The sequence below is a fragment of the Arachis hypogaea genome, chromosome 10 (assembly GCF_003086295.3).
Source record: "Arachis hypogaea cultivar Tifrunner chromosome 10, arahy.Tifrunner.gnm2.J5K5, whole genome shotgun sequence".
Lineage (NCBI taxonomy): Eukaryota > Viridiplantae > Streptophyta > Magnoliopsida > Fabales > Fabaceae > Arachis > Arachis hypogaea.
Window position 1 is genome coordinate 10,740,053 of NC_092045.1, and position 24,078 is coordinate 10,764,130.

Here is a 24,078-nt window from a genome sequence, read left to right on the forward strand (position 1 = left end):
ATTTTTGTTGTTTTGCTAGACATTTTTAGTTGTCTTTATTTTATGTTTAATTAAATTGAATTTGTATTGAATTTGGATGTGATATACTCTTGTTATTCTAGTTTATTGAAGGTTTTAAACTTCATTTTATGGTAATTTAAATTATGATCATTAGGTGTAAAAAAATCGAAAAAACTGACCGAACCAAACCGCTGTTAGTTCGGTTTAATTTGGTTCAATTGTTCAAATAATAACCAATTGAATGGTTGATATCATCGTAGAACCAATCAAATCGGTTCGATTGGTTTTCGATCCAAAATCAAACCAAACCAAACCAATTATACCTCTACCACATATAAAAGACAAGTCAAATGCCAACAAGACCAAAAAAAAGACAAGCCAAATGTTAAACTATATCCAATAGATCAACTAATTTCAAATCTTCAAGATGATTTCTTCTTCTCTTTCTTCAAGGCAAGCTCAAAAATCTTCAAGGAAAAAATATATATTATTATATAATGATACAATTTAAAAATATATGAAAAAAAGTGATATTGTAATACGAAATTTTATAACTTCGAATTTCAAATTATATTTGTTGGAAGTCAATTTCCTCTACAAATAAATATTGCAATAAATAAATTCAAATTCAAACTCAAGAAACATAATAATATGTTGAACTATATATAAACTAATAGCAATTCTAATAAAAAAATCTTAACTTTAATCTAAATTATCTAACTAGTAAAAATAATGATAATCAATTCTACTTACTAACTAAAAATTAACATATAACTAAATTCTAAATTAACTAAAATAGAGAAAAAGAGTGATCATGGACTTGAGCTTCAAAACCAGCCGCTGTTGGTGGAGCGTCGCAGTGATGCTAGAAGAAGCTCTGACGGTATTAGAGGAAGCTCTTATGAACAGAGAGAAAGAGAAGATTTTGTGGCTGACACTGGATTGCAAAAGGGAGAAAATAAAAGAAGGGACTGATTTCGAGAGTGTGGAAGAAGAGAGGATAGAGAGAGAAGGGGATTCGAAATGAAAGAGGAGAAAATTCATGCTTTGAATTTTAAGGCTAGTTATCGACGGATTTATTAGCAGATAAATCCGACGGTAACATTTTGTGGGTAACCAAAACGCTGCGTCACACTAAATTAAGTTACTGTTAGATTTATCCGCCAATAAATCTGACCGTTACTAATTCGCGTCAAATTTCTCATTTTTTTTTCAATTATATATTATCAATAATGAAATAGTTCTTATTTCTGTCTATAAATCTAACGATAAATCTAATAATAACATATAACACTAAATCTATTGATAAATTTGATAGTACTCATCACTTTTCTTATAGTGATAAAATATTTAATTTATAAATTTTTTTGCATGCACTTGGCAACTCTTTACTACCATTTATAAATTCTTGGTACTAGGAAATTAAAGTTCTCATCGCGCGACACTTATATTCGAATGTTTCTCCAACCGAACCTCCTTAATTATGTTTTAGGGCACAATTTCTATTTTCTAATGATAAAGCCAAATATTATAGTAATTAAATAATGTTTACCCTTTGTATCACTTATCCGTTGTAGTCTAGTTGGTCAGGATATTCGGCTCTCACCCGAAAGACCCGGGTTCAAGTCCCGGCAACGGAATTTTTATGGTATTTTCCTTTTAAAACCACCCCCCCCCCCCCAAAAATTGTATGGTGACAGTACTAGTCCAATTCTTTTAGGTTGAAATAGATTAAATAAAGGAACCAATAGCATTGCATGATTACGATGGATAAAAAAAATGTTTAATGGTAAAATAAACTTTTGAAGAATTGAAGTCTTTATTATTTCATGATATGTCAAATTAAAGTACCATGATTAGCTTCGTAAAAGATGTGAGAATTTATCATCACCTCAAATATTCATACAATATGGTAATAGAAACATAAGGGGGAAAAAACAAAAAAGATTCACAATAATTTAGATGCTTATCATTACTAAAGTATTAGTTATGCTTATATTCGCAATTACTAATGCATGACATCCTCCTAAAGAGATCAAGAGTAAAGAGTCGCTCACATCTCCCGAGACAAATTTGAAGATTTTTTGAAATATGATAAAATGGAGTCCAATGTTGTTCAAAATTAGCCTCATGGAGTTCAGCAGCAACCAAATAAATAACCATTCCGATAATCAATATTTCTAGTGTATATTGCACAATGTTCCCGGCCATAAGGATCTCTCTCTCTCTCTTTAGTTCTTGCAATTACATGTTTATGATGAACTGGGTTTTATACAAGTTTAAAATGTTCCTTCCTATTTTTCTATTCAATATAATTCAAAATTTAAGATACCCCTCGATATGCTAAGAGTCATAATAGAAAAAAAATAAAAAAATTCTCGTTATATATAGCAAAGTATTATTTAAAAATAGTTTATTTTTTTATAATTAAACTTGTTTGCCTCTTGAGTTCACTGAATCTGTAATAGTCATTATATAATAATGGTAATTAAATTTTATAACAACTTATTAAACAATATATTAGTCATAATTTAATACTATAAACTAGCTAGATAACTATAGATGCCCCACCCATGGCCTATCCATGCATGAAAATCAATTTATCAATGACAAGACCATTAATGGTGTCAAAAGAAAGGGTCCTTATATTGTACAGATGAAAATTTGTACAGATTTATAGAGATTCTATTTTAACTATGATTTTTTTGATATATGTTCATCTTTTATCTTGTAAATGAAAAGTTGGCTCATGACTTGGCTTTGAAGTCTGAAAATAAAACAAGCCTATTTATTTCAAAATTTGTGTATGATTCACCTACAAATATATTGATTTGTATACAAGTGTCTCAATAATTGATAGCATTATTTATTTTATTTTGTTAATCCAAATAACCCAATAATTTTTTTCTTAGTATTTTATAATAATTGTGATCTCACATTTAAATATATATTTGACATTTTTTTTACAGATATATTAGTAAATTTAAAATTTATAATGTTAGAATAAATAAAATTATGATATAACATAATATTTATTATTATAAATACTGATTTGATAAAAATTATTTTAAATTATAATTTATATTATACAAAGTATTGGGATAACTTAAACTATAGATTTTATATTTATAAATCTAAACGAATATAGTAAAAAAAATTAAAAAATATTAGATAAATAAATTATTTTTATAATCAAATTCAAAAAGTTTTTTTTTCTTATGTGCCTCCTCCTTATTGTTAACTTAAGGTGGTTTATATAGTGTCACAAAATTATTAAACTAATTTGATTAAACTTAAGTATCAAACTAACTTGGTGTAATTATGTAACATCACCGTATAATTATTTTCCAAAAAAAATGTGATACTCATATTACTATTCATTATAAATATTTTTATTGCAGATGACCAATGTGATTTTTTTTAAGGTTCTTTAAGAATAACTAAAATTAAATAAATAATCAAATTAGTCTTTATAAAAGATTATTTGTTCTTTAAATTGGTCTTGAAATTTTTTTTAATCAAATTCATTTTTTAAATATTTTAAATTAATCATGTTAATTTTTTTGTCATTTTGTTTATTAATAGTATCAAAATTTACTAATGTAACATATTAAGTGACATTCTAACATATACATATGAGTCTTAATTAATTATTAACATTATTAGTTTATGAAATTAGATCAAATCAATCCTAAATTAAAGGATTTCAATGCCTCAAGTTCTCTCATCAATTAGATTTTGATTTGATCTAATTTCATAAACTAATAATGTTAATAGTCAATTAAGACTCCTAAATATATGTTGAGTGTCATTTAATGTATTATATCAACAAACAAAATTATTTAATTTAATCTAATTAATACAGTTGTTACGAAAAAAAACTAATATAAAAAAAATTAAAACTAATATAAAAGAAAAGGCCTAGTACAGTGCTTCTTTTATTCATAGTTGACAAGTGCTTCTTCGCAATTTATAGAAGGCGTAGTGCTACATTCTATCAAGGCATGCCACCACAGGCCAGGGTGTTTTGTTCGTTTGCTAGTTAATGTGCTATTTATTATATATATTATATATATACACAATTAAATTATTTTATATTTATTTAATTTAATTTTAATTTTATACTCATTTTTTTAATTTATAATTTTTTAAAATTTATACAATTATTAAAATATTAGTGAAAATATTTATTTTAAAATTTTTAGAATATTAAATCAAGTAGTAGGTCTTCGAGAATTTTAACTTAGGACTAATTAGTAGGATATATAATTATCACCATTAAATTTCATATGATAAATTGGCAGAGGGACATAATGCGTCCACCGTTTACTATCATGGAGGACCAAATTGGTATTTTATTTTTTTTAAGGGCTAATTAATCTGAAGTTCAAAACTTCAAGGACCTAATGGTCACTTTACTCAACTTTTTACTATTTTATATTTTTTATTTATGTAGGACCGGTTTTACCGATTCAATCAGTAATTTATCGATTAAACCAATAAACTAATGAACCAATAACTTGATCGGTTCGATCACCAGTTCGACTCTGAAAATTATGGCTTCGGCAACTCTTTTCCTATCAGAGAAGTTACGATTCAGCCGTCCTATTGGGAATACAGAAGGTTTTGGTTGAGGAAGATTGAGACAATTCTTACATTAATTTTTAATTTCTAATTTTTAATTTTTATGAGTAAAGGTACGTATTCGTACTATAATATATATTCTTAATGATTTAATATGGATGATTTTGAAATTAAAAAATTTTAGAAAAATTCTAATATATATATATATATATTAATTAGAACAAATATAATTAACTAAGGTAATAATATAAATAACAAATAATAAATAAAATATATGAATTTTGTTCGTTATTATTTTAGTCAAATATAACAATAGAATCTAATAATTTTGGTTAATTTTAAAGAACATCCTAAAAAAATTATGTTGAGTATTTTTAATTATATTTCGCAAATATTTTTGTAATGAGTGGTACCGTGAATATTATTCTTTTTTTATATGTATATAGATTTATAGATATAAAAAATATATCATGATTTTTTAATTTCAACAGTATAGGTTTTGAATTTATTAATATACTTATAGAAAAAAAGGTGTAAAATGGATATTTAACTATGAGACTAAAATTATTATAAAATATTGAAACAAAAGTTTATTGAGTTATTTGAATTAACAGAATTAAATAAATACTTCCATTGTTTTGAGAGACATGTATAAAAGCCAATTAATATGTATTCATATTATATGTGAATGTGAACAAGCTTCGAATATTAATAAATAGACTTGCTTCGTCTTCAGACTTTATAGCCAAAGCTGAAAGCCAACTTTCATTCACAAAAGGATAGACACGTGTCAAAAAATATATGAACAAAAAAGAATCTAACTCTATACAAATTTACATATGTACTAGCAAGAGGCTCGCGCATACGCGTGGGTGGGTGATTAAGTTTGAGAAATTAATAATAAAGATACATGAGAAGAAAATATAAAAATTGAATAATGATATAATTGTCATCTACATTTATCGAGCTTAAAAATATGATAACAATGATGTAAATAATAATTTTGGATCATGCATTAATTAAACATAGTTAATTAATATAAGTACATGGCAAGAAAAGAAAATTTGATTGTTGAAGCAAACGTGCACATTTTCCATTCTAAATTTGATATCTGTGCTGCAATAAACGACATAAATATCAAGTGAGTCTGTAAATTAATGTGTACAACATATAGATAGAATGACAAGGGTAAAAACTTGTAAAATTTTAGAAAGAAAATATTGAGACATAAATAAGGAAGAAATAGTTAAAGAAAGAATTCAAAGAGATTGAGAATATAATCCTTGCCTATTGTGTGTGACACAATATGCCAAAATTAAATATTTCTGAAAACTTCATGATAAACAACATTGTTGGTTTCAGTGTAATTATTTGAATTGTCATGAGAAATAACAATCTTCAGTCCATATTTGTTAGTAACTCTTGAGACTGCAACATATAGTTGGCCATGTGTGAATACTGGCTGTTTAAGGAGTAATCCAACATAATCCAATGATTGTCCTTGACTTTTATTTATAGTCATGGCATATGAGCAAAGGAAATTGCCTTCGTTGAAACTTAAATGGCAGTTTTGTATCCGAAGGAGTTAATGTCATCCTAGGTATGAAAACCTTTTCACCAATGTTAGATCCTGATAAGACTTCTGCTTCGATAACTTTGTTGCCAAGCCTTGTGATAACTAATCTAGTACCATTACAAAGGCCTGCTGAATGATCAATATTTCTAATAAGCATGACAGGACAGCCTTGCCTAAAGATCAGCTCATGATTTGGAAGTCCGGGAGATTTAATAGTTGCCAAAAATTCTGGAGTATGCATTGATGCTAGACTATCTGCTGCTCCTTCTTTAAAGGAGGGTGAATCGGAGCTGAGATAAATTTTTTTTTCATTTTCATTTAAAGCTAGCATATAATCATTAACCTGTTCAACAACGTTGATTGTTGGAGCCAAAATAGCACGGCCATGCAAATTCCTGAACTCTGTGGGATCGTTTAGGTAGTCACTATATATAGCTTCAACGATTGCATGAATTGGGTCATCAAAATTTGTAATTAAGAGTTCAGGTGGTATAGAGACCATGTTGTATCCATCTTCTGAATGAGCAAGCTTTCCATCTCCTAAATCAAGGATCCACTGTGCAAATTCTTTTCGTTCTTTGACGCTTTCATCTTCTATTGAAGCCCTTAATCTCATATTCTGAGTTAAAGTTAATAACTTGCATTCATGCTATAGATAAGAGGAATTAATCGATGCATTAACAATATCTTGTCTAGATCCCTTTGTTATCACTGGGAGGATTTGCCTAAAATCACCACCAAAGACGACTGTTTTTCCCCCAAATGGCAACCGTAAACTTGAATGATTTGTGTGCTGAAGCAAGTCTCTCATAGTTCGATCTAGTGCTTCAAAGCAAAACTTAATCATCATTGGTGCTTCATCCCAAATAATAAGTTTGGTTGCCAAAATTAACTCAGCTAGTGGGCTTCCTTGTTTTATATTACAGGTGGAATATTCATCAGGAGTTAGGGGGATTGCAAACCTGGAATGAGCTGTTCTTCCTCCAGGTAGCAAGAGTGAAGCTATTCCACTTGAAGCAACTGTTAAGACAATTTGACCCTTTGATCTAAGAGCAGCTGAGATAGTATTCCAAACGAAAGTCTTTCCTGTACCTCCGTACCCATATAAGAAGAAAACTTTACCACAATCTGAATTGACAGCTTGAAGGATTTGGTCATATACATATTTTTGTTCTATTGTCATTTGTGATAAAAATTGCTTGTGTTGCTCAGCCAACATAACTCGATCATAGCGGAGTTCATCTAATATTAATTTGTTTTGCAAAGAGCCACGTCTCATGCTGTGGATGTTATCCATGTTGGGAAATGGCATTGTTGCATATTCTCGAAGTGTTTTGCCATTGCTGTTAAGTATTTGTTCAATCTCTATTAGAGTAAGTTCTGATAATTCATCGTCTGATAAAACCAAATCTGCAATTAAAATTGAAAATGAGTATTAGAAAAATAAAAACACCTTAAGACATTTAATTGTACATTGTGGCATTTATATTTGCTAAAAAGTTTCAACAATTTTCATATTAATATCAATATAATAAATGATATCATGTGGACATTTGATGAAGAAAGTTATAGTAAAACAAATGTAGATATTAATGAATAAGTTCAAACCGGGTAAATTGAACATAGTTATATGACTATGTAGTATCCCATCTGAAAGTAAAGTCCAACATCTCTGCCAAACTACTTCAGGCCGAGTCATTGAATTTGACCACAAAAGAGTTGCAAACAGCTTTCTCAGATAATATCCAGAACCCCAATGACTGGCTTCTTCAATAGCATCAATGTATTCTTGATCATCATCAAGTAACCCACGCGCGTAACATGCATCTCTGAACGTAGGATAAACAACACCATTGAAAGACCGAAGTTCTTCATAGCTTCTTGGCCCTTTAACAATGTTGAGTAACATTCTTAAATAGTATAATTCACCTGCAGATGGAGGGATAAAGAATAATCTACCAATAACAGTGTTTGTTTTCCTTGGCTCCCATATTCTCAGGCTGCGTTTCCAAACAAATTCAGTTGGAAAATTGTTATAAGTTAATTGTCTAGCTGCCTCATAGTCTGTGTTTGCTTGAAACCAAGCTATGAACATGGATTCTTTAATTGTTGCTTTATCAACAGTTCTTTGCAAATTGTCTTGATCTTCAAAGATAACTGGTTGTTCATCGGGCAAGTGAAAGCTTAACCGTTCAACTGAAGGTCTTCTATAGTGAATATCAAATGCAAATATTCTCCAAGCAGATTCACATGGAGAGATATACCGACAATCATAATACATTTTCACTTCATCTATGATTGAATTAGAATTGGGAAGCGTTGAAGTTGAATAAAAAGAAGCTGTGACTCGATCACTTCCCTTGTTAACATACTTAAAAAGATACTTTATTGATCTTGATTGATTGCACCATTCAACATTGATATGGGCACCATACTTCATTAATAAGAACTTATTATGTGGCACAACATACCGATTATCCAAATGAATACCTGAAACCTCAATGGTATGACCGTCATTTCGACGTCTATAAAGTGGATATCCATTTTGATCGATGGTGGTAAACTCTACGAATTTTTTAGGAAAATGTCGGGTGCAAACACCGTTCTCCATGCAAGGTGAATTTTTGTTTGCAATTCCACAGGGTCCATGCATCATAAAAGCCTTAACTGCCTGATAGTATTCTGGATCCAGAGTCTGATCTGGAATTTCTGCTGAGATAATATTGTCTATGTCATCAGGACCAGGGAATTTATGCTCTTGTGCAAGAAATAGTAGTATGTGTGCACGGGGTAATCCACGCTTCTGAAACTCAATAGTATATATAACTGCAATAATAAATATGCATTAAGTATGATAGTATTATATAATGGATTGAAATAGTTAACATTTTCCCACGAAAAGTGCGGGTTTGGAGTATTACCTGCCCTTGATGTACCAAAAATTCTATTCTTTTGGATATCTTTGATGAGTATGTCCAACTTTGCCTTGAATAATCTGCAAACCATGTCTGGTCTATCTTCAGGTTTTAAATTATTTTCCTTACAATAACGCTTCAATTCTTCCCATTGTGGGTTGCAAGTTACTGTTATAAATAAATCTGGATAACCAATTGATCTACAAATTGCCATTGCATCTTGGTAATTCTGAATCATATATCGTGGTCCCCCTGTGAATGTTGCAGGTAAAACAATGCGCTTGCCTAGTGATGATGCCTCAGTTTCACCGTTCATAATTGCATCTTTTAGACCTTTATAGATTTCAGCTCTGAATTGTCTTTGCTTTGAGTATACATATTTAAGTCTAACCGCTTCAACCATTGAGAATGCATCAACTAAAAACTGTTGAAAAAGTCGTCGAGAATACAACAAAACACCTTCACGACTTGATCTATGCTGAATTCTAAATGCAAAAAAATCCCTTATGCTAACGTAGGAGCTTTCCTGTGTAGAATTTTTCGGCAATTTGTTTAAAAGGATGTTTTCTCTCCAGCCGTCTTCACCATAAGGGAATAGTAAAGGATATTGTAATCCTAAATATGATGGGTTGAGTTCTGAAATTCGTTGAAGTTGGCCAGATTTTGTTTCGACAATAATATCTCTTTCTTTTGTATTTGAATCAAAATCTCCAACAACTAAACCTGCAACCTCATCAACAGATGGTAGATTATATCGCCTTCCATCTTTGCCCCTTTTCCCAATAAGACGTAAACGAACATTAGTTTGTGGATTAGTTCTGATTACGTCTCTTACCATGCGAAAACTTTTTGCAAGAACGTTATGTTGATCCAGCATTTCAATAACATCAGATATGATCTCCAAATTCCATTGGTTGGTTTTGTTGCCAGAGCTGTCAAAAAGAATTTGTTGTTGTTTAATAATTATGCTCACTATCAAATAAAGCTTAATAAATAGAGGCAAGATTGAAGTAATACTAAATTAATACCTAAGAATGGAACTGCGATTCTTGATCTCATTTTGTGTATCATAGATGTAAAGTTGTGCAAATTTTGCTGAACTTCCCTCTTCTGGTAATAAGCTTCCCATTAAATGATAATTTTGACCATGTAATATAAATGTAGGAGGACCCCTCGTGTGGTTAATACATCTATCTATTTTGCCACCCAATGAAGTAAAAGCAAACATACTATTGTATGTGCGCGTATTTTTTTGAAAGTGATTAGCCTTTGCATCACAACCAAAAATTAGATCATTCAATATTTGAGGCGCCTCCTGTAGTCTAGGTAATTCAACTTGGCCCTGACGACAACACAAAGTGAAAGTTGGAATCCTTGCATTATAGTTTTTGTTAATTCATTCTTGATACCAAAACTCAGCTCCACAATGTCGGCATTTGAAATTCGGATCTCCAAGGTCTAGATAACCTGTGATATGAAAAATATAGTGAGTTTGAAATTCTATAGAGCTATTTTGAAAAAAATGGGAATAATTCTTTTAACTATTAACCGTGTGGGATTGGTTCTGAGTCATTATGAATATCGTGCTGCTGGTCTGGTTCTCCTGTAATGTAATATTATAATTTTGTTAGTAAGGCAGAAGGTAGCAAGTTAACTATTTGTATGTGTGGACCAAAACAAAGTTGAAAAATGTTCCCCACTTTTTAATTTAATTCAATTTAAACATGACATGAAATTGATAACTACTTAAACAACACAATTTTACCTTGATTCTCTTCTGCATATGATTCATTTTGCCTCTCAATATTGTAGTTCTGTAGATTGGGGTTTGATAAATAACTCATTCTATGATCTGTTAAAGAAAAATAAGGTAGTTATTATTTGTAAGCCAACTTGTAATAGAGATATGATTGTTGTTAAATATCTATCAGATATGTACTCTTAAATGGATATCTCATGGAAAGAAAATATGGGCGGAGGTATTTTTAATTTCATCGATTACATCAATTTTAGCAAGTGGGTAAAAACTGAGTAGTTTAAAAGGCTTAAGGTTAGGTAATTTTAAAGGCTCAATTTTTTAGTAAAAGAAAATGAGCATGTGTTATTCTCAGTTATGGAATAGTGATGTTTGTTATTAATATGGATTTTTTTTAATTTCCAATTGCAAATCGGAGGCTCAAATTTGGCTGGCACGAAAAAATCGAATGTCCAATTTTTGACAAAGTAAATTCAAATTTATGAGAAAATAAAATTGAACCTCCGATTTATGCAGGGTCATTATTTTTTATAAATTTAAAGGGTAAACAAATCGGTGGGTAAGTTTTCTAAAAAGGAAAATAAAGTTGCAGAAAACCTAAATCTGAGAATAGGTTTTGTGAAAGAATTTTGAAAAATTGAAAGAATCCAAATATGAGGATAGATTTTGTGAAAAAGAATTTCAGAAATTCAGAAAATCCAAATAGGAAGGTCCGATTTTTTGTTTCCTAAATCTGACCATCTGATTTGTTTGTCGCTATCTTCCACAACTAATGATAACATACACAGCTCCAATATTAATGGGAAACATCATTCTATCATCAATATGAAGTTAAAATATCGATTTTTAACTTATCGTAATACTTATAGAAGTCATGACAAAATGATAGACACGGAATGAATTTTTTTTGCAATAATTTTTATTGGTTTTGGCTTTATTAGGTATTTTGACAATGTTTTTTATGAATTTTTTTTGCAGCTGTTAAGTTTAACTATTTAAGTAACACAATTTTAAGACCAACATGACATACCATCTAAAGAAATCATTTATGCAAATCATAATAACTAATAGAAGTCATGACAAAATGATAGACATGGAATGAATTCTTTTTGCAATATTTTTTATTGGTTTTGGCTTTATTAAATATTTTTACAATGTTTTTTATGAATTTTTTGCAGCTGGTAAGTTTAACTATTCAAGTAATATAATTTTAAGACCAACATGACATATCATCTAAAGAAATAGGAAGTTCTAATAAGTAAGACATAAATAAAAATTTAAGAAGTTATTAACTTTCTGACCTGGTTGAAGCCCAGGTCTTCCATTATTGAATTCAAATGATGGATCAAATGTGACATTCGATACTTGTGTTCGATTTACTGCAGAAGGCTTTTGTCCATTAATCGATTGAAGCTCTTTGTCATTGTTGGTCAGATTTTCAATAGTTGAATGGTTACAAAGAGCTTCTTCTGAACCTTAAAGAAAATGAAATCCATCTTGAGGTATTCATTTAGTATTGCAACTATGCAATTTCAAACTGTGGCTTCTAATTTACCTTGTATGATCAGATTAATATTCTGTTTATAGTTAGTAACACTTGGTTGAGATTCAAATTCTACTATACCAAGTTTATAGCCAACCATGTTAGCTTCAGTCATGGTGATCATGGTCTGGTTTGCAGACAATTTTTGATCTGCAAAATAAAAAATTCATTACGATCTCATAAGATCTATAGTAATCAATCTTTGGGGCAAGATTTATTTAAAAAATTGTAATAATGTGTTGTTTATAGGCAAGATTTATTTAAAAAATTGTAATAATGTGCTGTTTATAATTATAGTTAAAGATTAGCTACACAAATTTGTGAATTTACAGTCCACATGGATATCTTTATTTACCCTCCATTCCTTTGACTTTGAAATGTACATAGATGTCTTTTTCTTTCTACCTTCATGCGTAGTGTGGAGTTTCATATTGTTTAATAGTTAGTCTTAGTTTTAGGCTTATTGCAAGTGGTGTACGCACATCATATGACAAACTAAAAACCGAACAAAATTTAATGAATTTAAACATATTAATTATATATATATATATAGACACACAATTGAAGGAGATATATATGAATGTATAATTTTATAGTGTCTTCAATGAAGAATACTTTTACCTGACTGCACCACAGACATAGCTTTTCTAATTAGTGATGGATCTGTTTTCTGATTTTTTCTTGATGAGTGTTTTGCTGTTGTATTCTCTGAGCAACTATAATGTAGACTTTGTGCATTTGCTGTAAAAATGAAAAATATAATTAGTGTACAATTAATAAAAGAAATTGGCTTGTTGGAAAACTTTGCTTAATTTATAAATGATATAAATGTTTAAGAAGCATAAATTGTGGTAGATATGAAGTGTTACCCATGTTGTGTTGCTGCATAAGTTTATTTTTCTTGACAGCTAACCTAAGATGTCTGTCCTTTCGTGCTTTCTTCATAATTTCTAAATTCACTGCATGGAATCAAGTTTCAGTAAAAGAGCTGAAGTTAACAAATAAAAATTAATAAATAAAATTCATTAGTTAACTCCACCTTAAATCAAAGAAAACTTTCATATAAAATAATTGACTTTTAGGTTGGTAAAGCACACGGCAAAAAAAGCAGTCCTGATTATAATTCTACTTTTTTAAGTGAAGCATAAAATTTGTATCCAATGTAAGATATAAGAGTTTTAAAGATAAATGAGATAAAGATGAGCAGTTCCAATTACTTAAATTAGGACATGTTTTGTTATGTTTATTGCTAAGATTAAGCATGGAATACTTGATCTGTTTGTTAGCCACCTTATCAATTTGAAAATAAACACAGCATACCACTATCTTTTCGTATTTAAAAATAATGAAAGATTATGTTGATTTCTCAAAATCAGTTGTGTCATTAGTGGCTAATTTTAATAGTACAGTTCAGATTAATATCATTCGTCCCCTGTCCAATTATCTTGCAATATTCAACTCAAAAGCATTTGAGAGAAAGAGCATAGGATAAAAAAAAATAAAAAGAAAAAAAGATACATAAATTCTCAATAGACAAACTTAATGCCAGAGCTCCATGTCTCAGTCCTTCAAATTGTAAATAGTTATGCAGAAAATATAATTGTAAATTATTGACCTGTTGTTAATAAATCTTTCTTTCTCAAAGCTAAAATATTATCTCAACATTAAAAATACAAAATTGTTAATGCAAACATTTTTTAGTAGCCTACATATATCATTGTTTAAAAAGTTTGATCGTTGTTACTTCATTGATATAGTAAAGGTGATGAAATTAATACTCAAATCAATGTTGGCTATTTTTTTCGGAGCATATTCTTTGTTTAATTTCAGTGAATTACTTGTCTATGTACTCCAAATGTTAGTGTCATGGCTAGATGTTAACTCCAAAAATGAAACATAGTCTTGTTATTTATCTTCTATATCTGCTATTATAAAGTATAAATAACTGAGTACAAAATCATTTTTGCTTGAAGACCCAAAAGCTAATTTTTGCTTGAAGACTCAAAAGCTAAATTTCAGATTTACCTTTCATGAGCAGTGTAATGTTTTTGAATATTCTTAAAATTCTGCAGCATTGGTTTGGCTATTGACTAAATGCTTCTTGTGAATAAAAACATGATGGTGAAATTTGAGAGGAAAAAAATATCGTTGTCTTATTTGAGGAAGGGGATTTAATAAAATGATTGGATTTTTATTTAAGTGGAATTACTTTATAATAGTTGGTGCTAGTGGGAGGATTTTAGTCATATAGTAAGATATTAGTTGTAATACATATTTCTTATGATGCAAAGATTTTTCTCCTAAACTACAAATTTTGGATCATTCTAATTGATATGAAAATCTATTATACAAATTAGAAGCCTTTTATGTATGAATAACATTATATATAAACATAAATTTTTGCCTGCATAACCTGTTTACTGTGAGTGTATTTAAGTGATGAATTGTAATGTCTATAAGTTGTTCATCATAACAATGAAGGCTACCCATGAATTATGTTGACAGGCAGAAAATGTTGAATGCAACTGGAACATAAATATTACCATTTTCTAACTTAATCAATAGTTGTCGATTCCTTAAAAAAGTTTTCCCCATCCTTTCTATCGTTGAGGATTCTCCTCCCCTGGTTGGTGGTAAAATGGCAGGAGAATTTTCTATATGCGACATAAATTAAAAAACAAAATACAAAGTATCGATAAAATTGCTTACCTGAATGTGTTTTTGAGAAATAATTAAGGCAACAAATAAAAAGGGTAGTATGCGGTGGAACCTTGTTGCAGAGCATAGTTTAATCTCCTCTTCTTTTGAGCTAGAATGTGATATCTACGTTGTCTTGCCTGCTTCCTATCATCTGGTTCCATACTACAGAATTGATTTAGAGCAAATATTTTTACTAAAACGGGTGTGTAATGTTGTTACTAAGCTACTTCTTTCATGTATTTGTTTCTAAGCCACACTATGAAGAAGGAAGGAATCAAACGTTTGGTTCTATTTAGACTAACAGCAACCAAGTCTATGAGTCAGTAGCAAATTCACTCTCCTATTAAAATTAAGTAACTCAAATTTTGTATTTTATATTTTCTTGAAAAGAATAGTTATAAAATACCAATATATTTGTAGATGTGTGACCCCAACACTGTATCAAAAGCAAATGAGTTACTGTAAGGTTAAATTACTAATTCATTTGGCAAAATTTCAAGTGATTTTTGTTTAACATATTTTGTTGGAAAAATGGAACAAATAGAATATTACTTGTTTACTTTGTTTTTATTATTTGGAAAGAAAATTTTGGTGATGTATCAGTACAATATAGAGCCACTCAAATTACTGACGTGATGGTTCCGTCACAAACTGCAGCTTTATACCATGCGTATGGTATCTTGTTTATTAAATGTAAATTTGGAAAAAAGAATGAACGTCCTGTTTTTATAAAAAATAATTTCTTACTTACAAAAGATTTGTGAAATTAAAATGGTTTTATCAAGTTACTTAGTTCCAATTTGATCAAATTTAAAAAAGATTCGTATCATTGAATCCTTTCAAAACTATATTCATGTTTGCTGCAACTACCCAAGACAAAATAGCATTAATTGTCCTTACTGTATACATGATTTTATCCATATAATTACATATATATTTCTTACTACAACATAAAATAACAACAAACAGGGTAAAAATGTTTATAAGGCAACTAAACTGGAAAAATTCCTATGAAATACTCATGGATGAGCTTCACTTCAATAGCTTGAGACCACTGAACACAGTGAACATGATGCCTCTCATATTGATTTGCAATATGGAATCTTGATAAAACAATTTCCTTCAAATCAATCCCAGTTTGTTTGGTATCATCAGCTAAACTTATAAGATCATTATCAACAAATAACTTGGGATTATCATATGTACTCAGCCCCTTCAGCTTCAAAGTTGACTTCCATTTAAAGCAGTCATCCTTTGTATTTATAATGCTCCATATGCATATAGTATAATTATTTTCATCTTTTGGGTGAGATAAAAAAGAAACAAACCCCTGATATCTTAGTAGAAATTGACATTTTGATCTATATCTGTCACGTATGGGAAGGATGTAAAAAGTTTTCTTTATGATAGAATAAATCAATATAGAATCTGCAAACTGATAATCTTCACCAGTGAAATGAATCCAAAAGATCTGACCATTTTCAGCAACATAATCAGGCCCAACCTTTCCTCTCATACCTTCACTTGCACTTATTTTGGTCCATTGTTGATCTTCAGAGGAATAGACACTATAGAATATTAAATCTTCCTGCAAATTCCTTTTGAAGGTGTGAAGTATGCAATAATGCATGCTTTTCGGAAAGTAAGCAAAAGCAAAAGCTGGAAAAAAAACCTTGAACCCCAAGAATTTTGGTGGAGGAATTTGTCTCTTTGATCTAGTAAATGCATTCCAAACTATTATCTTTGCTTCATGTTGCAACATGTTATAAGAAAGACATATATTGCCATTCTCTATGCCTATTACCATCAGTTTGTCAGCATCACCCAACTCTGCTAGCAGTGGAAAAAATAATAGATTACCTCGTTTTGGATCGAGTCTAATGAAGCAATTTTTTTCCCTTTCCAAGTTGGAAAGAAAACATGAATTAGAATGGAAGGATGAGCCTTTGAGAACAGTTGATAATACTTTGAGACAAACTCAAAAGCTGATAGCATTTTTCTCCAGTCATGTGACAACAATTTGCACCTGCACACTGTAGCAGGATCAGTTTTGCATAAAATATAAATGATTAAATCTTTAGGTAATGAAGGTATTGCAAGTTTGTGAGCTACATCATAGTTTTCCATGTTACAAAGAGAATATCATAAGTTTTTTTCTTCCAACTGTGAAAGGCTGAGTTTATCGAAATAACTAAAAAGAGATGGTTGAGGTCAATTGGAAGAAAACCACTTGAACAGCTGGGGTGGATGTAGCTTATTTTGGCCTTATTTTATCATATAAGTAAGTCAAATATGAAAATTGATATTAATATTATACCTGTTAGAAAATAATTTTTAATCAAAGTTGCATTTAAAGAAATTCAGTCGGTGAGGTGATTGTTCTCTGAGCAGATAAGATCACCATTTTGTGAAAACATGATGTCATGGGCTATATAGGTCTTAGTGGGTAATACCCAATACAATCACTCATTAATTAGCCTAATTTACTTTTGCAAAGGAAATAGAAAAAGATGGGAGTTTAGTTACTTTATCTCTTTACTTATAACTAAAATTTGTTTAACTGTCCTGGACTAAGTCTTCTACTATTTCAAACTAAGTTAGCGGAAGTAGTTAATATTTAGTATAATAACTAAAAGTATATATATATATATATATATATATATATATATATATATATATATATATATTGGATATAGAAAGGTAACTTCACAACTAAAAAATATTAAACATTTTAAATAAATATTGACAATACATTAAATAATAGATATTTAGTAATATGTTTAGGAATAATTTAATTTTTTGTATAATTTTTATATAATTTTTGTGTAAGTATTTTCAAAAAGTTTTTTTTGTTATCAAACAGTAGATTAATTATCGGAATATTGATCATATTTGTATATACCTTAATAGTGTGCAATAAATATTCAGTAATAATTTTATTTTTTGTATCATTTTTATATAGTTTTGTGCAGGTATTTCCGAAATTTTATTTTGTTATCAAACAAAAGATTAATTATCGGAAGATGCATGATATTTGTATATACCTTAATAGTATGATGTTTTGGGAGTTTTGAATTTTATTATTTGTAATTTTTTTTAAGTTAAATAAATTTTATATCTTATACTGTATCAAGGTTTGTTTTTGATTAAATCACTGAAATCAATGTTTTATTATGATAGTAATGAAAGCTTTTTTTAATTAAACTACACAGATCATGACTTATTATTTTTATCTTTTTTACTTTATTGGCATACTAAAAGATTTGAAGTTTATAATCCTATCAACCATTTGTATTTTATTCTGAAGTTGTCATTAGTTAATCACAATGCATGAACTCTGTTTCTACTTTAAATTGTAGGCTGTCATAGGTAGTTGATTTATTTTATTAACCAAATACTACATTAAATTTTGTTTAAAAAAAGTTTAAAATAGTGACGTTTCTTATTTTTCTGCATTTGCTCTTATAAAGCATGAAAAATTGAGTACAAATTAATTTTCAATTGAAAAGGAGAATTATTAACTTCCTAATAATTTTCAGGTATAGTTTATAATATTTTAAGAAGTTGATTAATTAATACTTGATTTATATGAAAAGATTAAAATTTTTTCTGATATCCTACTAAACTTTATTTATCTTGAATTTAGTTAAACTCTTCTTTTATTACAATGGTAAAAGAAAATTTTCATAAAACTTTGTTGATTACCAAAAGTGTTGAAATTAATATTTTATACTGAAAAAATTTTAACATGTAGCTTGTTTTCTATGCTTGATCATATGAAGCATATAAATAGTTGAGTACAAAATACATTTTACCTTACAAAGGAAATTATTAAATTTCTTGTAATTTTCATGTATTATTTATAATATTTCTGAAAAGGTTCATTAAGTAATATTAAATTTAAAAGAAAAAAATATTTTTTTAGATTTCTAATATTTAGTAAAAAAAAGTTTAGTTTCATAAAGAATTTGGCAAAAGATATTAAATTGTTAAAATAAAGATTCATAACACTCGTGGCACTTATAGCTTTCTAGTACTCAACTTAATTGAACAACAAATATTTAGTAGCCATTTTATTCATATTTTAGAATCTTTATTAATTTTTTTTCATGCATGTATTTTTAAATTATTAATTTCATAATAATAATTTCATAATCTTTATTAATTTTTTACTCTTTATAGTAGTTTAGGAAGCTTCTTTCTTAATGTCACCGTTTTTTATTATGAATTTGGATTATTTATGGTAGGTAACTTTTTTTTTTCTAAGTTGAAAGTTTGAAAAATAATATTATCAATTGTTATGAAAGCTTAGTTACCTCATATGTTGATTACTTAATTATGCTGACAAACATCACACGATCACTATACGAACATGCTTATTCAACAGCAAAAATATAAACATAAAATACATAAGTAGAAATGTCTAAAAACATCTCACACAAGCAACATGACATAGCGACAACAAACACACATTCCATTACAAACCTAAAAAGAAAGAAAAAACTTAATTAGAATCACACCAGATGCATAGACCTAACACAATACGATCATTAAAGAACCAAACTTGCATATCACACCGGGAATAGTCCTGGGTAGAATTTGTGTAGTGTCCATAATTTGACTACATTGTCATAATTAACCCATTGAAGAGTCTTCTTTGAGCCAGTAACTGGACTATAACAGCGTATATGAAAGTGAGTGAATCTGAAGTCATGTATATCTTCAACTTCTAGATGTCTTTCCTTAATCTGAATAATATCATCATCAACAATGGTAGCAGGTATGTAAGACGGCCCAATGCCACTGTAGGAAAATAGTTTAGTCCAGTTAAAGCTAGAACTATTCTGGTCAAGTTCCCAAATGACTGAGTTATATGAGTAATCATCACCAATATTAGCAGCAACACATAGGTGCCCACTTCGGACTAAAAGAGTATGGGAACCTTGAAGTCCTTCATTTGGAAGTGAAATCTGATCAAAGGAGTAAGTGATAATATTGAAAGAAACTATATAAGGAGGCTGAATATCCTCTTCGTCAGTAATGACACTAACCCAATAAACAACACCATTAACTGACACATAGGCTGAATTCAACCTACGTGCATTCTCTGGGCATGGAACTGTAACATTCTAGTTTCTTCTAAAACTTGTGTACATGGTTAAAACACATGTGGAGCTATCTGGATTTTCCATGTACACGTGCAGTAGAGCATAGTCAAGCGTGTTTGGATAGTACAGAAAAGAGTAAAGAAAAACACAACCTTCACAGTAATGTTTATTAGGGTCAGAAATGATTTTAGAGTAACGGGAAATGGGATTCCAGGTGAGCAAGTAGCTTTTGTTACCCATAGAAGAGTAGCGTATACAAACAATGCCATTTTCAACTCCAACTATCTGGAACCAACCTTCAGCAGTTAACAGGAATGGGAAGTGAAGTGGAGAAGTCTCACCAGTTAAGGCACTCATATTCATGACCCAGTCTAGTGACTTTGTCTAATCAGAAGAGTAGCCAAAGTGAGCAAAGATGGAACAACCCTTGCTCTTCCACCTTCTTGCAATCTCTTCTAAAAAAGCATATGAACTGAGATTTTTTCTCCAAAACCTGCATGTTGCTCGAGTATTGAGAATGGTAGATACATCACACAGATAAAAAATTTCCAACATAATCTCCATCGGAAGATCTGGAATGTTAACCCTTTTAGGAGGAACATCACTCATGGTGGTATTTTTAGTAATGAAATACTGGCTTATTGTAGAGGCGGGAAGAAGGATCAGTAGAAGACTTATTTGAGTGTTTTAGTTTAACTGTGAAGACTTATTTAAGTTCTGATATAGTATTTATAGAATGATGTATGTATCACTTATAGGATAATAATATTAAGGTCACCTGCCTAATGCCTTTGAGTAAACTAAATATGGAAAAAAAATAATGCTATCAACAAATAGAAAAAAAAAATATTCATTGATTCTCAGATTAATGTTACCAATTAATTAATGAAAAAGAGAATGCTTGATCCTATTTGGTGAAGACATGTCAATGTTGGAGATTGTTTTTACCTCAAATTATTTTTTGAAATGCAATTAAGTTGTGAAATGGACTATATAAGTTAAAGCATTGCATATGTGTTCCTTGACTTAATTCTACTTATATCCTTTGCTTCTGCAGATATATACTACATTGTTGCTTTGTTTTTTTAGTAAATAGATAAGCTTTCTTTATTCATTTATATAACTACAATATTATAATAGACTCCTTTATTGTTAAATTAGACCAATATATGAAATGGGTAATTATTTGGCCAGTCAAATCATTGGGTTTCACCAGGTATTAATACATAATCTAAATTGAGAAAATCCCTGATGCAATTTTCATCGATTATTGGGTTTACTTTAATAAGCTTCAGACCACTGACACACATTTAAAGAGATAATACCTCTCATGTTGATATGAAACCACTCATTAATTGAAGATAGTAAAGAAATCATTTCTAGATACTTTATCTCATCTCTTTAACTAAGGTTTGTTTGGTTCTATTGTTCAAGAAATCTTTTCCAAGGTGAGGCTATTTCGAACTAAGATATTTGGAATAGTTAATATTTAACTTAGTAGGGAAAACAATCTTGTCTTATTTGTATGGAATTTACTATAAGTCTATAACAATATAACTTTATCTTCAATTTGATAGGAAACAGAGAACTTGACATTAATATTAAGAGATATTAATTACACAACATCTTTTTAAATAAATAGAATAATATTGATTAGATGGAGTACATAATTGATTGCCTAAGATGATAGGACCTCAATTTGAAGGTTACTATAGCATAGCTCTAGAGAAATATTTTACCAACTGTATTTTGTTTAGCATAATTAGCCTAATTGTTTGCTTGTAGAAGTCATTGGTACTCCAATAATGATGATAATTCCTATGTAGTCAAATTTGAATATGCTCATTTAAAATGGTTTGATTGGGTATATATATGAACTGTATTGTTGATAAATAGTTATGTTAAATAGTATTTTTTTTAATTAACATTCCAAACTGAAATAATTGTGTATTTTTTTCTCAATTATCATGTTAATAAAAAGTTAAACATTTTTGGTCATAGATATGCTCTTATACCTTCATATAAGCTCTCATAATATTAAAGTAAGAAATTTTTTTGGCGTTGTAAATATATATGCATATTCTGTATTTTTATAGATCCAATTCTAATTGTTACAATACTTCTCATTGCATTTTTTATAGTGAAAAGTTTTGTTTACACTGATCTTTTCATAGGTAATTAGACTTAACTATATTAGACACTCAAAAGATTAAGTGATATGTTATTAATAAGCATGGAGATGCACTTACAAACATGTTCAACATAAACTTTCAAACCATGATTCAAGAACTCTCAAGATACATAAAATGTCAAAGCAATAGAATGTATAGGAACTATATACCTGTATTCTCGCTTATCAATCTGATGAGAAAGTGTTTTAAATAAGTTCTTTGTAAGAAAGTTTGTAAACATATAAATTGCAATAGCCAATAAAATGTTAGATTTGTGTTGAGCTTTATTCATCAATAAAGAGACTTCCATATGATAGAGCATAGCTACATTAAGCAAGAAAATAAACATTAAGTTGGCAATAAAAATGCCAGCCAAGTTAAGATATCTGTTAACCTGATAAATTTATACCACTAAGCAAATAGGTTAGTTTCTTTTACAACTTACTTATTACAGTACTTCATATTATATTAAAAAAAAGGAACTTAATTAGATTACAATATCAAAAAAATAGTAGAAAATGACAAACTCAAAGAAAACATTAAGGATGTAAATTATAGCAATGCTGATACAAATGGATCCCAATTTTTGAAGCTAATTTCAGCATATATGCTATATCAGTTAGGAAATACATATAAATTATGATATATAGTTTCTCATAAAGACTTTAGAATAACATACAATAGTTGTTAAGACCATGTATATATACTAAACTGGGACAATGGTGTTAAAATTCAAATTTAGTGATTTAATATACGTAGAAAGTGGGAATTCCACCACTTTAAGTGTTCTTCTCTGCTGATTTTTTGTATCTAACTTGGTGATAGTGAACTGAGTTCCTCTAGTTGGTTGAGAAGTATCTTTAACTGTTATCAAATAATCATGAGTCAAATACTCTGGAGATTCTGCTGATCCATGACCTCGAAACTGAGATGACAACTCCCAGGAGTATCCTTGATTGCCTTTTTCAATTTTCCAGATGAGCCACCTATAACTGTCTGATTTAGCATGAACAGCAGCATAATACAAACAACCTTCACAGATTAAAAGCCGCTGAATCATAGCTCTGGCTTCCACAGGGATCAAAATGAATCCAAACTGATTGGTAAAAATTGAAAAGTGAACAATACACTGTGGGCTTGTCTGTGCATGATTGTTCCAATTCAACCAATAAACGATGCCATGGTTAACAACATACCTAGAATCAACACCCTGAACATATGGAGGGCAGGAAAAATTACTATCCCAATGGCCAGTCACTGATGAGTATGAAGTCAACCATGATAGTGAGTCAAGAATTTTCTTCTTATAAATATTTATCCACACATACCCAACCGAATCAGGAAAGTACAGGAATGCATAAGTGGAGGCACAAATACAACAATGATGTTGCATAGGATCCGGAATTCGTGTTACCTGATCAGTATTAGGATTCCACACGATGAGATTACTTGGGTGACTAATGCATGAATACCTAATGGCCATGCAGCCATTATCAGTACCGATCACCTCGAATTGGCCCTGAGAGTTCCTCAAGAATGGGATGTGCAGGCGTTCATTCTCACCAGTATCCACATTAAATCTAAAAACCCAACTCCCCAATGATCTTCGTCCCTTGACACCAAAGTGAATATAAATGGAAGCTGGCCTCTTCTTAGCAGCATGTAGATGCTTGAAGACAAACTCCTCGGTCCCCAGCTCCCAGTTCCAATAGCTAGACAGGGTTC

The 24,078-nt window shown here is 29.7% G+C and overlaps 2 protein-coding genes and 1 non-coding gene across 3 annotated transcripts; 1 reads left to right on the plus strand and 2 right to left on the minus strand.

Moving 5' to 3' along the window:
• Window positions 1–1,567: 1,567 nt before the first annotated feature.
• TRNAE-CUC (transfer RNA glutamic acid (anticodon CUC)) lies at window positions 1,568–1,640 on the plus strand. Its single transcript has one exon. It is a non-coding gene; the product is annotated as a tRNA-Glu (tRNA).
• A 4,259-nt stretch (window positions 1,641–5,899) lies between these two features.
• On the minus strand, window positions 5,900–6,776 carry LOC140175580 (uncharacterized). Its single transcript, XM_072204094.1, has 2 exons — window positions 6,195–6,776; window positions 5,900–6,046 (listed from the first exon to the last, which is right to left on the minus strand). Exons 1-2 carry the CDS (start codon window positions 6,774–6,776, stop codon window positions 5,900–5,902), a joined length of 729 nt encoding a protein of 242 aa, XP_072060195.1.
• A 33-nt stretch (window positions 6,777–6,809) lies between these two features.
• Window positions 6,810–12,489, minus strand: LOC112717313 (uncharacterized). Its single transcript, XM_025769382.1, has 8 exons — window positions 12,387–12,489; window positions 12,133–12,306; window positions 10,841–10,927; window positions 10,625–10,678; window positions 10,485–10,542; window positions 9,082–10,007; window positions 7,769–8,986; window positions 6,810–7,570 (listed from the first exon to the last, which is right to left on the minus strand). Exons 1-8 carry the CDS (start codon window positions 12,487–12,489, stop codon window positions 6,810–6,812), a joined length of 3,381 nt encoding a protein of 1,126 aa, XP_025625167.1.
• Window positions 12,490–24,078: the final 11,589 nt, after the last annotated feature.

Excerpts from the sequence above, each read along its gene's own strand:
- LOC140175580 (XM_072204094.1), bottom strand. The coding sequence starts at position 6,776 with ATGAGATTAAGGGCTTCAATAGAAGATGAAAGCGTCAAAGAACGAAAA. Across the intron at positions 6,047-6,194 it reads GATCTAACATTGGTGAAAAG|CCAGTATTCACACATGGCCA; the intron begins GTTTTCATACCT and ends CTCCTTAAACAG.
- LOC112717313 (XM_025769382.1), bottom strand. The coding sequence starts at position 12,489 with ATGACTGAAGCTAACATGGTTGGCTATAAACTTGGTATAGTAGAATTT. Across the intron at positions 12,307-12,386 it reads TATTAATCTGATCATACAAG|GTTCAGAAGAAGCTCTTTGT; the intron begins GTAAATTAGAAG and ends ATTTTCTTTAAG. Across the intron at positions 8,987-9,081 it reads TTTTGGTACATCAAGGGCAG|TTATATATACTATTGAGTTT; the intron begins GTAATACTCCAA and ends TTATTATTGCAG.